General features: G+C 48.3%; 1 protein-coding gene across 1 annotated transcript in view; it reads right to left on the bottom strand.

Annotated features, from left to right (window-relative positions):
* ano8b (anoctamin 8b) overlaps positions 1 to 11,869 on the bottom strand; it is a 100,302-nt gene extending 88,433 nt beyond the window's left edge. Inside the window, exon 1 of the mRNA XM_064936044.1 lies at positions 11,490 to 11,869. Within this exon, the coding sequence (XP_064792116.1) occupies positions 11,490 to 11,661 (172 nt within the window). The 5' untranslated portion in view covers positions 11,662 to 11,869. The remainder of the gene's footprint in view (positions 1 to 11,489) is intronic.
* Positions 11,870 to 15,651: the final 3,782 nt, after the last annotated feature.

The following is a 15,651-nucleotide window of genomic DNA, read 5'->3' on the forward strand; positions in this document are numbered from 1 at the left end:
AGTCAGGGTATATGCAAGAGTTTGGGCCGCCTGGCTAGTTGCGAACTAATTTGCCAGAATTGTACGTAATTATGACATAACATTGAAGGTTGTGCAATGTAACAGCAATATTTAGACTAATGGATGCCATCCGTTAGATAAAATACGGAATGGTTCCATATTTCACTGAAAGAATAAACGTTTTGTTTTCGAGATGATAGTTTCCGGATTCTACCATATTAATGACCTAAGGCTCGTATTTCTTAATTATGTAATAATTAAGTCTATGACCCCTCCTGTCTCAGCCTCCAGTATTTATGCTGCAGTAGTTTATGTGTCGGGGGGCTGGGGTCAGTTTGTTATATCTGGAGTACTTCTCCTGTCCAATTTGGTGTCCTGTGTGAATCTAAGTGTGCATTCTCTAATTCTCTCCTTCTCTCTCTCGGAGGACCTGAGCCCTAGGACCATGCCCCAGGACTACCTGACATGATGACTCCTTGCTGTCCCCAGTCCACCTGGCCGTGCTGCTGCTCCAGTTTCAACTGTTCTGCCTTATTATTATTCGACCATGCTGGTCATTTATGAACATTTGAACATCTTGGCCATATTCTGTTATAATCTCCACCCGGCACAGCCGGAAGAGGACTGGCTACCCCACATATGCTCTCTCTAATTCTCTTTCTTTCTCTCTCTCGGAGGACCTGAGCCCTAGGACCATGCCCCAGGACTACCTGACATGATGACTCCTTGCTGTCCCCAGTCCACCTGGCCGTGCTGCTGCTCCAGTTTCAACTGTTCTGCCTTATTATTATTCGACCATGCTGGTCATTTATGAACATTTGAACATCTTGGCCATGTTCTGTTATAATCTCTACCCGGCACAGCCAGAAGAGGACTGGCCACCCCACATAGCCTGGTTCCTCTCTAGGTTTCTTCCTAGGTTTTGGCCTTTCTAGGGAGTTTTTCCTAACCACCGTGCTTCTACACCTGCATTGCTTGCTGTTTGGGGTTTTAGGCTGGGTTTCTGTACAGCACTTTGAGATATCAGCTGATGTACGAAGGGCTATATAAATAAATTTGATTTGATTTGATAGAGCAGTCTGACTGAGCGATGGTAGGCACCAGCAGCTCTTCGCAATGCTTCAAGCACTGCGCTGTTTATGACTTCAAACCTATCAACTCCCGAGATTAGGCTCGTGTAACCGATGTGAAATGTCTAGCTAGTTAGCGGGGAGCGCGCTAATAGTTTTTCAAACGTCACTTGCTCTGAGACTTGGAGTAGTTGTTCCCCTTGCTCTGCATGGGTAACGCTGCTTTGAGGGTGGCTGTTGTCGATGTGTTCCTGGTTCGAGCCCAGGAAGGAGCGAGGAGAGGGACGGAAGCTATACTGTTACACTGGCAATACTAAAGTGCCTATAAGAACATCCAATAGTCAAAGGTATATGAATCGTATAGAGAGAAATTGTCCTATAATTCCTATAATAACGACAACTTAAAACTTCTTACCTGGGAATATTGAAGACTCATCTTAAAAGGAACCACCAACTTTCATATGTTCTCATGTTCTGAGCAAGGAACTGAAACGTTAGCTTTCTTACATAGCACATATTGCACTTTTACGTTCTTCTCCAACACTTTGTTTTTGCATTATTTAAACCAAATTGAACATGTTTCATTATTTATTTGAGGCTAAATTTATTTTATTGATGTATTATATTAAGTTAAAATAAGTGTTCATTCAGTATTGTTGTAATTGTCATTATTACAAATTCATTTTAAGAATCGGCTAATTAATCGGTGGGGGGGGGCTCAGTCAGGGTTTTTCCTAAATTGAGAGTTAGAATATTAGAATACACAAGGTGCAATTTTTTTATTTTGTTGTACATCAGCAGTTTCTCTCTTGTTATGTCACTCAACAAGCCATGTCAGCTAACACATTTTTTATTTATTGGTAAATTAGTCTAGCCAGCTATCTAAACTTGTAGTAATCATGGCCGAATAGCAAATGGGCATGCAAGGCATGAGCTCAGGGGCCCTGACTTCCAGGGGGACCCCATTGATTGTGTTAGTCACTCTCACTTAGATATCATTAACATGGCATAACCCTCTTATGGTTATCTTCCTATGTTATCTACTGGTGATCTCATATTGTAGCTTGTCAAGTGTCCTAGTTCTCTCCTCTGCCTGTATGTTTTACAGACGCTCTCCACCCCGGGGTTGTAACCCGTCCAATGTAGTTTACCCTGCGCGTACAGCCCATGTAGAATTCCTAGTCTCTGGCAGTGTTTGGAACTGCGATCCGCGGTCAGCAAGGCTGAGTTCATTTCAGCCTACAGTATATTGCCCTTTAGTCCCTACAATGTTTGGCCCTGACGGAGACACAGATCACCCCAGAGAACACTGCTACTCCAGCTGCTCTCTCTTCATCATATGTTCTCTCATAGTCCGAGAGCATCTGGTCGTTGCGGTGGTGACCCGGGGCAGACAATTACTCATAAATGGAGATTTTTCTCTTCCCCTTCTGTCACCTGTATATATCCTCATTTGAATTACATGTGGTCACTGTCACTTGTCAATTCATTTATTTCCACCTCTTACTTTCCCCTCCTTGCCTCGTTTGTCTTCGCCCCTTCCCAGTCCCCTCCCTCTCACAAGGCAGGCAATATGCTTGACCTCATCTTTACTAGAGGCTGTTCTCCTACTAATCTCGCTGCAAACGCCCTCCAGGTCTCTAATCACAATTTTGTTTCCTTTTCTCTCCCATCTCTCCTCCTACCCTACCCACGCAACCCCTACCATCTCTCCTCCTACCAACGCAGCCCCTATCATCTCTCCTCTTACCCACGCAGCCCCTACCATCTCTCCTCTTACCCACGCAGCCCCTACCATCTCTCCTCTTACCCACGCAGCCCCTACCATCTCTCCTCCTACCCACGCAGCCCCTACCATCTCTCCTCCTACCCACGCAGCCCCTATCATCTCTCCTCTTACCCACGCAGCCCCTACCATCTCTCCTCCTACCCATGCAGCCCCTATCATCTCTCCTCTTACCCACGCAACCCCTACCATCTCTCCTCCTACCCACGCAGCCCCTACCATCTCTCCTCCTACCCTACCCACGCAACCCCTACCATCTCTCCTCCTACCCACGCAGCCCCTATCATCTCTCCTCCTACCCCTTCATCCCCTACCATCTCTCCTCCTACCCTACCCACGCAACCACTACCCACGCAACACCTACCCGTCTCTCCTCCTACCCACGCAGCCCCTATCATCTCTCCTCCTACCCACGCAGCCCCTACCATCTCTCCTCCTACCCACGCAGCCCCTATCATCTCTCCTCTTACCCACGCAGCCCCTACCATCTCTCCTCCTACCCACGCAGCCCCTATCATCTCTCCTCTTACCCACGCAACCCCTACCATCTCTCCTCCTACCCACGCAGCCCCTACCATCTCTCCTCCTACCCCTTCAGCCCCTACCATCTCTCCTCCTACCCACGCAGCCCCTACCATCTCTCCTCCAACCTTACCCATCTATCCTCCAACCCATCTCTACTCCAACCCTCTCGGCCCCTACCCATCTCTCCTCCAACCTTACCCATCTCTCCTCCAACCCACTCAGCTCCTACCATCTCTCCTCATACCCCTTCAGCCCCTACCATCTCTCCTCCAACCTTACCCATCTATCCTCTAACCCATCTCTCCTCCAACCCTCTCAGCCCCTACCCATCTCTCCTCCAACCTTACCCATCTATCCTCTAACCCATTTCTCCTCCAACCCACTCAGCTCCTACCCATCTCTCCTCCAACACACTCAGCTCCTACCATCTCTCCTCCTACCCCTTCAGCCCCTACCATCTCTCTTCCTACCCCTTCAGCCCCTACCATCTCTCCTCCTACCCACGCAGCCCCTACCATCTCTCCTCCAACCTTACCAATCTATCCTCCAACCCATCTCTCCTCCAACCCTCTCAGCCCCTACCCATCTCTCCTCCAACCTTACCCATCTCTCCTCCAACCCCCTCAGCTCCTACCATCTCTCCTCCAACCTTACCCATCTATCCTCCAACCCATCTCTCCTCCAACCCACTCAGCTCCTACCCATCTTTCCTCCAACCCCCTCAGCCCCTACCCATCTCTCCTCCAACCTTACCCATCTATCCTCCAACCCATCTCTCCTCCAACCCCTCCTCCAACCCACTCAACCCCTACCCAGATGGTCATGTGCCGCCACAATCTTTGCTCTCTCTCTCCCACTACTCTCTTCAATCTTCTATCTCTTCTGCTAAATCCTTCTCCCTCCTATCGCCTGACTCTGCCTCTTCTACCCTTCTCTCCTCCCTTTCCACATCCTCTGATTCTCATTGTCCCATTTCCTCCTCGCCGGCTCAACCTTTGACTCCCGCACCATGGTTGAGAACAGGGCTGCGAGCAGCTGAGCAGAAATGGAGAAAAGCTCAACTTCCAGAGGACCTATCATCCTTCCATTCCTTCCTGTCTCTGTGTTCGCTGCTAGAGCCGCTTTCTATCACTCAAAATGTAAACCCTGAGAAACTCTTCTCCACTTCCTCCTCCATCCTTAATCCTCCACCTCCTCCCTCTACACTCTCCCTCTCCACCCTCTCCACTCTCCCTCTCCACCTCCTCCCTCTCCACTCTCCCTCTCCACCTCCTCCCTCTACACTCTCCCTCTCCACTCTCCCTCTCCACCTCCTCCCTCTACACTCTCCCTCTCCACTCCCCCTCTCCACCTCCTCCCTTTACACTCTCCCTCTCCACTCTCCCTCTCCACCTCCTCCCTCTACACTCTCCCTCTCCACCTCCTCCCTCTACACTCTCCCTCTCCACTCTCCCTCTCCAACTCCTCCCTCTCCACTCTCCCTCTCCACCCTCCCTCTCCACCTCCTCCCTCTCCACTCTGCCTCTCCACTCTCCCTCTCCACCTCCTCCCTCTCCACTCTCCCTCTCCACCTCCTCCCTCTCCACTCTCCCTCTCCACCTCCTCCCTCTACACTCTCCCTCTCCACTCTCCCTCTCCACCTCCTCCCTCTCCACTCTGCTTCTCCACTCTCCCTCTCCACCTCCTCCCTCTCCACTCTCCCTCTCCACCTCCTCCCTCTCCACTATCCCTCTCCACCCTCTCCACTCTCCCTCTCCACCTCCTCCCTCTACACTCTCCCTCTCCACTCTCCACAGATGACTTTATCAACCATAAAAAAGGTTGACGACATTTCTTCCTCATTCACTCAGCCTACTAGTCCACTGATCCCACTCACACAGAACTACCCTAGGCCTTGACCTCTTTCTCCCCTCTCGACAGACCAGTGTCCATTCTTTATTTTCTTTCCAAAACACTTGAGCGCGCTGTTTCTGACAAACCCTCTCGTTATCTCTCTCAGGCTTCAAGGCGGCTCTCCGCGGTGCCAAAGCTGACTCTCTCTCCTCTGTTCTTATCCTCCTAGATCTATCTGCTGCCTTCGACACCGTGAACCATCAGATCCTCCTCCCCACCCTCTCAGGGCTGGGCGTCTCAGGCTCTAAACGCTCCTAGATTGCATCCTGCCTGGCAGGTTGCTCCTACCATGTGGCATGGAGAGGATGTGTTTGCAACTCATGCTCTCACTACTAGTGTCCCCCGGGGCTCGGTTCTAGGCCCTCTCCTCTTTTCTCTTTACACCAAGTCACTCAGCTCTGTTATATCCTCACATGGTCTCTCCTATCATTGTGATGACACTCAACTACTTTTCTCCTTCCCCCTTCTGACACCAAGGTGGCAGTACGTATCTATGCATGCTTGGCAGACATCTCAGCTTGGATGACAGCCCACAACCTCAACAAAACGGAGATGCTCCAAGACCTTTCCATCACGGTTGACAACTCTGTGGTGTCCTCCTCCCAGAGTGCAAAGAACCTTGGCGTGACCCTGGACAACACCCTGTCATTCTCTACAAACATCAAAGCAGTGATTCGCTCCTGCAGGTTCATGCGCTACAACATCTAGAGAGTACGACCCTAGCTCACACAGGAAGTGACACAGGTCCTAATGCAGGAACTTGTCATCTCCCGTCCGTACCACTGCAACTCTCTGTTGATAGAGTATCTTAAAGAGTACCTTAAACAACTGTATGTTGATAGAGTATCTTAAACAACTGTCTGTTGACAGAGTATCTTAAAGAGTATCTTAAACAACTGTCTGTTGATTGAGTATATTAAACCACTGTCTGTTGATAGAGTATCTTAAAGAGTATCTTAAACAATTCTCTGTTGATAGAGTATCTTAAACAAATCTCTGTTGATAGAGTATTTTAAACAAATCTCTGTTGATAGAGTATATTAAACAACTCTCTCTTGATAGAGTATCTTAAACAACTGTCTGTTGATAGAGTATCTTAAGGAGTATCTTCAACAACTCTCTCTTGATATAGTATCTTAAACAACTGTCTCACCACCCTCCCACTCATTGTTTAGTGATATGTTTTTAGGTGCTGGAGCGCAATTAGAATAGAAATGACGTCGTAATTTCCTCAAAGGTTGTATCGACAGATGTAGCCTGTTGAATATATCATCCTACACAGTATAATTCTATATCATCATAGACAATGCATCAAATATATCCTCCAATCGCAATGTCTGCCTAGGCCAACATACAGTGGGGCAAAAAAAGTACTTAGTCAGCCACCAATTGTGCAAGTTCTCCCACTTAAAAAGATGAGAGAGGCCTGTCATTTTCATCATAGGTACACTTCAACTATGACAGACAAAATGAGAAAAAAAATCCAGAAAATAACATTGTAGGATTTTTTATTTATTTATTTGCAAATTATGGTGGAAAATAAGTATTTGGTCACCTACAAACAAGCAAGATTTCTGGGTCTCACAGACCTGTAACTTCTTCTTTAAGAGGCTCATCTGTCCTCCACTCGTTATCTGTATTAATGGCACCTGTTTGAACTTGTTATCAGTATAAAAGACACCTGTCCACAACCTCAAACAGTCACACTCCAGACTCCACTATGGCCAAGACCAATTAGCTGTCAAAGGACACCAGAAACAAAATTGTAGACCTGCACGAGGCTGGGAAGACTGAATCTGCAATAGGTAAGCAGCTTGGTTTGAAGAAATCAACTGTGGGAGCAATTATTAGGAAATGGAAGACATACAAGACCACTGATAATCTCCCTCGATCTGGGGCTCCACGCATTATCTCACCCCGTGGGGTCAAAATGATCACAAGAACGTTGAGCAAAAATCCCAGAACCACACGGGGGGACCTAGTGAATGACCTGCAGAGAGCTGGGACCAAAGTAACAAAGCCTACCATCAGTAACACACTACGCCGCCAGGGACTCAAATCCTGCAATGCCAGACGTGTCCCCCTGCTTAAGCCAGTACATGTCCAGGCCTGTCTGAAGTTTGCTAGAGAGCATTTGGATGATCCAGAAGAAGATTGGGAGAATGTCATATGGTCAGATGAAACAAAAATATAACTTTTTGGTAAAAACTCAACTCGTCGTGTTTAGAGGACAAAGAATGCTGAGTGGCATCCAAAGAACACCATACCTACTGTGAAGCATGGGGGTGGAAACATCATGCTTTGGGGCTGTTTTTCTGCAAAGGGACCAGGACGACTGATCCGTGTAAAGGAAAGAATGAATGGGGCCATGTATCGTGAGATTTTGAGTGAAAACCTCCTTCCATCAGCAAGGGCATTGAAGATGAAACGTGGTTGGGTCTTTCAGCATGACAATGATCCCAAACACACCGCCCGGGCAACGAAGGAGTGGCTTCGTAAGAAGCATTTCAAGGTCCTGGAGTGGCCTAGCCAGTCTCCAGATCTCAACCCCATAGAACATCTTTGGAGGGAGTTGAAAGTCCGTGTTGCCCAGCAACAGCCCCAAAACATCACTGCTCTAGAGGAGATCTGCATGGAGGAATGGGCCAAAATACCAGCAACAGTGTGTGAAAAACTTGTGAAGACTTACAGAAAACATTTGACCTCTGTTATATACCCTTTGTTGGCAATGACAAAGTATTGAGATAAACTTTTGTTATTGACCAAATTCTTATTTTCCACCATAATTTGCAAATAAATTCATTAAAAATCCTAAAATGTGATTTTCTGGATTTGTTTTTCTCATTTTGTCTGTCATATTTGAAATGTACCTATGATGAAAATTACAGGCCTCTCTCATCTTTTTAAGTGGGAGAACTTGCACAATTGGTGGCTGACTAAATACTTTTTTGCCCCACTGTATATTGTCCTCAATCACCAAGTTAGGCATGCCCAATTTCAAAATAGGCCATAATCACTGTCAATCGCGAATGACAATTCTTCATGTTTTACTGGTGAAACGTCCAAACTGTATCTGCATACCAATCATTTGATCTCCATCAGTTTGATGGGAATTTGTATTCAGATCTTATTGAATGACTGTTTTGTGAGTGAACTAGAGCAGATGGTGTAAACTGCACACTGAGTGTACAAAACATTAAGAACACCTTCCGAATACACACAGAAAACGGTTGAGTGTGAAAAGTCCTGCAGCGTTGCAGTTCTTGACACAAACTGGTGCGCCTGACACCTACTACCATACCCTGTTCAAAGGCACTTAAGAAATATTTAGTCTTGTCCATTCACCCTCTGAACAGCACACATACACAACACATCTCAAGACTCAACAATCCTTATTTAACATGTCTCCTCCCCTTCATCTACACTGATTGAAGTGGATTTAACAAGCGACATCAATAAGGGATCATAGCTTTCACCTGGATTCACCTGGATTCACAGAAGGAGTAGGTGTTCTTAATGTTTTGTACATTCAGTGGGTAATTTTACATACACAGTAATAAATCAATATTAACCTCATTATGGCAGTAGGTCGAGTTTGGCATAAGTCATGTAAACACCTTACTCTGCTTATGTTAATTGGCATAAGGTCAAAGCCGCTACAACCCGCTACAGCCCACTACAGTCTGCTCAGCCCGCTACGGTCCGCTCCAGACCGCTACAGTCCTTCTCCAGCCCGCTACAGTCCACTCCAGCCCGCTACAGTCCGCTACAGTCCGCTCAGCCCGCTCCAGCCCGCTACAGTCCGCTCAGCCCGCTACAGTCCGCTCCAGCCCGCTACAGTCCTTCTCCAGCCCGCTACAGTCCGCTCCAGCCCGCTACAGTCCGCTCCAGCCCGCTACAGTCCGCTCCAGCCCGCTCCAGCCCGCTACAGTCCGCTCAGCCCGCTACAGTCCTTCTCCAGCCCGCTACAGTCCGCTACAGTCCGCTCAGCCCGCTACAGTCCTTCTCCAGCCCGCTACAGTCCACTCCAGCCCGCTACAGTCCGCTCCAGCCCGCTACAGTCCGCTCCAGCCCGCTACAGTCCGCTCCAGCCCGCTACAGTCCTTCTCCAGCCCGCTACAGTCCACTCCAGCCCGCTACAGTCCGCTCCAGCCCGCTACAGTCCGCTCAGCCCGCTACAGTCCGCTCCAGCCCGCTACAGTCCTTCTCCAGCCCGCTACAGTCCGCTACAGTCCGCTCAGCCCGCTACAGTCCTTCTCCAGCCCGCTACAGTCCACTCCAGCCCGCTACAGTCCGCTCCAGCCCGCTACAGTCCGCTCCAGCCCGCTACAGTCCGCTCCAGCCCGCTCCAGCCCGCTACAGTCCGCTCAGCCCGCTACAGTCCTTCTCCAGCCCGCTACAGTCCGCTACAGTCCGCTCAGCCCGCTACAGTCCTTCTCCAGCCCGCTACAGTCCACTCCAGCCCGCTACAGTCCGCTCCAGCCCGCTACAGTCCGCTCCAGCCCGCTACAGTCCGCTCCAGCCCGCTACAGTCCTTCTCCAGCCCGCTACAGTCCACTCCAGCCCGCTACAGTCCACTCCAGCCCGCTACAGTCCGCTCAGCCCGCTCCAGCCCGCTACAGTCCGCTCCAGCCCGCTACAGTCCTTCTCCAGCCCGCTCCAGTCCTTCTCCAGCCCGCTCCAGTCCGCTCCAGCCCGCTACAGTCCGCTCCAGCCCGCTACAGTCCTTCTCCAGCCCGCTACAGTCCGCTCCAGTCCGCTACAGTCCGCTCAGTCCGCTACAGTCCGCTCAGCCCGCTACAACCCGCTACAGTCCGCTCAGCCCGCTACAACCCGCTACAGTCCGCTCAGCCCGCTACAACCCGCTACAGTCCGCTCAGCCCGCTACAGTCCGCTCCAGCAGCACTACACCCCTGCTCTTGCTACACCGAACGAGCTAATTGAAGCGCATCTAGAAGCGAAACATTGGCCAACGTCTCGTCTTGCGCTGCACAGGATATCAGATCTCTACAACGATTGGAGAAGTGTTTAACATCACCATGGCAATCACATCCTTATGATATAGATTTTTTCAGAAGCGCAACGTGACTGCAAGAGACAGGTTGTCTGACTGAAATACGGAATATTTTTTTTTTAAATCCGTTTGAATTTGTTGATACATTGCGGGACATGCTTGTTTGGTTGCGGGACACGGGACAAAGGGCCAAAATGCGGGGCTGTCCCGCACAATCCGGGACATGTGATCACCCAACTCCATGGCGAAATGTATTGAATTGCAGGAAATTACCATTAAAACTTACATTGTTATCTCTGCCTTCAAGTGAGGCCGATTTTTTATATTTTTTTTTGGGGGGGGGGGGGAGCATGCTGCCTGTGCTTTCTCGGCCGCACTTCAGCCAAGACACGAAAACAGCCACACGCAGCTGATGCAGGTCCCAGAATCCCGGCTCCAGTTCCCACATGAAGCATGGACCGTATCCCAAAAATAACACAGGCCCCGGGACCGTATCCCAAAAATAATACAGGCCCCGCGCAGAATATGACCGATGTTGCTTATTCAAATAAACGGATCCAGTTTATAGTCCCTACAAAGCCGAACGAATTCATAAACCCAGTGATAGAAGGGACACAATGTCACCAACATTCTTCCCACAATACATAATTTAAATAACAAAACATTAATATGTCTATTGTGCGAAATCCGTTTCGGTTTGATCAGGCTGTGTAGTGTAAAGTATAATGTGATGTTTTCGTGGCCAACGATCATAACCCGGACCGCTCGAAAGCTCAGAATACTGTCGCCTAATCTTTCGGTGACATTTAAAGGTTAATTCGTCAAGAAGCTGGCAACTGGGACGTTGCTGCATTTACAGGCTAACCTCCCACATGTCAGGCTGCTGGAGATAGCCTACATAGACAACACAATGTCTCTGAACATATGGAATATGATGTTTGTAGCCTAGTAAACAGCGACGAATATACAGTGACCTTCGAGGACAAATACATCATTTTACAAACAAGACAAGATGTGTGATGTTTTTCTAAGGGCCCGGTGCATAAAGACAAAAAAGCCGCTGCGGTGGCAGTAGGCTATTGGCTATATTGTGATGTCCTGCTCATCTCATTTTCCTGCCACATCCACCTGTCCTGTCGCTACAATTCTACATTCAATTTCCGTCCCCGGCCCAACCGACCCTTTGAAAAGACGGACTCACCCAGTACACCAGATGACGTTGGCTGCGAGGAGGCAGCACTTTGATCTGTCTTTTCCCCTTCGCCTTGCGATCGGTGTCTGTGCCGCGAGCTCTCGGTGCCACCACTGCTGTCGGAGGAGCTGCTACCCGCTGCTGCAGGGACTGCTGCTCCCGCCGCCCCCGTCTCGGGCATGGTCTTTCAGTGGGGAGTAACGGACGATATTCTCCGGGAAAGGGGAGAGCGAAATCGCATCTCAGGCAGGCAAATCATAGGACGCTGCTGGTCGGTGTGTCAGAGAGAGAGAGAGAGGGGCTAAATGAACGTGAAAGTGAAGTGAAGGTTGTTGTGGTGGTGGCTTATCCTAGTTTGCAGCAGGATGCGAGCAGATTGATAGCGCTCGGTTGATTCTTACTATGGAGGAGGGACAAAGAGAGAAGGGGGGACGACACACGTAGGGCTACAGCCAGCCTCACACACAGACACGCGCACGCACGAAAACACACATACACGCACAGGCATGCTGGAAATAAAATATCATGGTTCTCCTCCTCGCCCTCAAAGAGAGAATTGCTTTAAATGCACCCTTCAATTTCCCCTGACCTCTGCAAGCCGCTAAAGAACAAATGGTGTATTTTTATAGAACCACGAGCCGCTGCAAACGCGCCACCACCAGCTATGATATCACTGAAAATATAAAACGTTTATATTTCATTTTCAATTCCATGCCATAGGAAAACGTACGCCACCACTAGTCATGTCAGTCATCCATGATGCCACCCCATAACATACCCAATTATAAGACACAACATACATTTATGTTCCTATAAAGCAAGGTTTATGTACTCACTTTTTTTAAAATCAGATCACTCTCTAGACAGTTTAGCAGCAAAATAGCCTATGTTGTGGTAGGTGCTTGAGCAGTCCAGCAGACAGACAGACAGACAGACAGACAGGCAGGCAGGTGCTTGAGCAGTCCAGCAGACAGACAGACAGACAGACAGGCAGGCAGGTGCTTGAGCAGTCCAGCAGACAGGCAGGCAGGTGCTTGAGCAGTCCAGCAGACAGACAGACAGGCAGGCAGGTGCTTGAGCAGTCCAGCAGACAGACAGACAGACAGGCAGGCAGGTGCTTGAGCAGTCCAGCAGACAGACAGGCAGGCAGGTGCTTGAGCAGTCCAGCAGGCAGGCAGACAGGCAGGCAGGTGCTTGAGCAGTCCAGCAGACAGACAGACAGGCAGGCAGGTGCTTGAGCAGTCCAGCAGACAGACAGACAGACAGGCAGGCAGGTGCTTGAGCAGTCCAGCAGACAGACAGGCAGGCAGGTGCTTGAGCAGTCCAGCAGGCAGGCAGACAGGCAGGCAGGTGCTTGAGCAGTCCAGCAGACAGACAGACAGGCAGGCAGGTGCTTGAGCAGTCCAGCAGACAGACAGACAGACAGGCAGGCAGGTACTTGAGCAGTCCAGCAGACAGACAGACAGAAAGACAGGCAGGCAGGTGCTTGAGCAGTCCAGCAGACAGACAGGCAGGCAGGTGAAGCTCCTCTCCTAGGATGTGTAATGCATAACAAAGAACCCAGCCTGTCTGTGAAGGATTCAGTACATCGTTATTTATTTATCAATGCAAGAAATTTCTTCACAGATAATTTTTTTTTTGTGAGATAGATGGTCTGCTTCCTCTCTAGCCCACATTGGAGTCATCCCCATTTAATAGACATACCATAGCCTAACATATGCTTTACAATATTTCCTGGACGACAGGTCCACTTACAGTGGCCTATGATGCATGTTTGTTCTGTTTTCATACTTTTCCATGTTTAGAACACTGTTGTAAAGAGTATTATCTTTCTCAACACCCACTATTTCTTTACTTTGTAAATAGCCTTTGAGAAAGAAGGTAAACCCCGAGACCTCATAAATTGTATTTACTTTTGTCAAACCGTCAAAACACAGGAACACAAAAGGGGCACACTGTCCACAAAGATTCAGTTTGAATATACTCCTACTGTAGACAGAGAACGTTAGCTTTCAAGTCTTCTTCTGAGCTAATATTGATGGTAGCCAACATAACAGTCTCCGCACATGACAAACTCCCAAACTTTTATTAGTTTACTCTGTGTGTGTGTGTGTGTGTGTGTGTGTGTGTGTGTGTGTGTGTGTGTGTGTGTGTGTGTGTGTGTGTGTGTGTGTGTGTGTGTGTGTGTGTGTGTGTGTGTGTTTGTGTGTGTGTGTGTGTGTGTGTGTGTGTGTGTGTGTGTGTGTGTGTAAGGTGCACCAAGAGAATAACATGATGATTGCTTTTACCATACAAAAATCAAATCCAATTATATTGGTCACATACACATATTTAGCAGATGTTATTGCAGGTGTAGCGGAATGCTTGTGTTCTCTATCTCCAACAGTGTAGTACTATCAATTCACAACAATACACACAAATACACACAATACACACAAATATACCTGGCTGTGTGGTGCCAGGACAACAACCTCTCCCTCAACGTGATCAAGACAAAGGAGATGATTGTGGACTACAGGAAATGGAGGACCGAGCACGCCCCCATTCTCATCGACGATACTGTAGTGGACCAGGTTGAGAGCTTCAAGTTCCTTGGTGTCCACATCACCAACAAACTAACATGGTCCAAGCACAACAAGGCAGTCATGAAGAGGGCACCACAAAACCTATCCCCCCTCAGGATACTGAAACGTTTTGGCATGGGTCCTCAGATCGTCAAAAGGTTCTACATCTGCACCATCACTGCCTGGTATGGCAACTGCTTCGCCTCTGAACGCAAGGCACTACAAAGGGTAGTGTGTACGCCCCAGTACATCCCTGGGGCCAAGCTTCCTGCCATCCAGGACCTCTATACCATGCAGTGTCAGAGGAAGGCCCTAAAAATGGTCAAAGACTCCAGCCACCCTAGTCATAGACTGTTCACTCTGCTACCGCACAGCAAGCGGTACCGGAGGGCCAAGTCTGGGTCCAAGAGGCTTCTAAACAGCTTCTACCCCCAAGCCATAAGACTCCTGAACATTGATTGACTCTGTACCAGTACCCTTGTATATAGCCTCGCTATTTTTTATTTATTTAACCTTTATTTAACTAAGCAAGTCAGTTAAGAACAAATTCTTATTTTCAATGACAGCCTAGGAACAGTGGGTTAACTGCCTGATCAGAGGCAGAACGACAGATTTGTACCTTGTCAGCTTGGGGATTTGAACCTGCAACCTTCCAGTTTCTAGTCCAACACTCTAACCACTAGGCTACCTATTGTTGATTTACTGCTGCTCTTTAATTATTTGTTTCTTTTTTTCCTTATTTTGTTAGGTATTTTTCTTAAAACTGCATTGTTGGTCAAAGGGCTTGTATTGTTGGTCAAAGGGAGGGAAAAAGACAAAAGTCTTGGTGCTGATGGTTCAAGGACGGTGCCAGCTGTCCTCGATGGAGCCCATTGAATAATTCAAATCAAAAGACTTAAAGAGTGTCCCTCAGGCACTAGGCTCTGACTGCATAGGTACCCTGCCTATAAACAGGCTGCGTCTCAATAGTCTAAAGTGGATTCCTCTCTCTGTCTCCTTCATCTGCACTGATCTAAAAAGAAACAGGAGCTGACAGCAATAATGACAGGATACACCCAGAGGATATGCTGTCACTTGTCCAGTCCTGTTAAATTAGTGATAATCTCTCGTAAACATAACTGAGCATCTGACCAAATTACGCAAGATTTTAGTTCTGGGTTAACCAAGATTAGATCAGTCCTGACGAAGGAGAAGAGACAAGAGAGGAGGGATTATTACTGTACAACAGACCACGTATTCACCCTGCACACCTTAATTGACAAACAAACAAACAAAAACAAAGTCAAAGTCTTCTCATGCTTTGCTCATTTCAAAAAAGCTTTTGGCTCAATTTGGCATGAGCGCCTGCTATACAAATTGATGGAAAGTGGTGTTGTGGGAAAAACATACAATATTATAAAACCCATGTACACAAACAACAAGTGTGTGGTTAAAATTGGCAAAAAGAACATACACATTTCTTCCCTCAGGGCCGTGGGGTGAGACGGGGAGGCAGTTTAAGCCCCACCCTCTTCAACATATATATCAACAAATTAGCGAGGACACTAGAATAGTCTGCAGCACTCAGTCTCACCCTACTAGAATCTGAAGTCAAATGTCTACTGTTT

The sequence above is a fragment of the Oncorhynchus masou genome, chromosome 24, assembly GCF_036934945.1.
Source record: "Oncorhynchus masou masou isolate Uvic2021 chromosome 24, UVic_Omas_1.1, whole genome shotgun sequence".
Taxonomy (NCBI): Eukaryota; Metazoa; Chordata; class Actinopteri; order Salmoniformes; family Salmonidae; genus Oncorhynchus; species Oncorhynchus masou.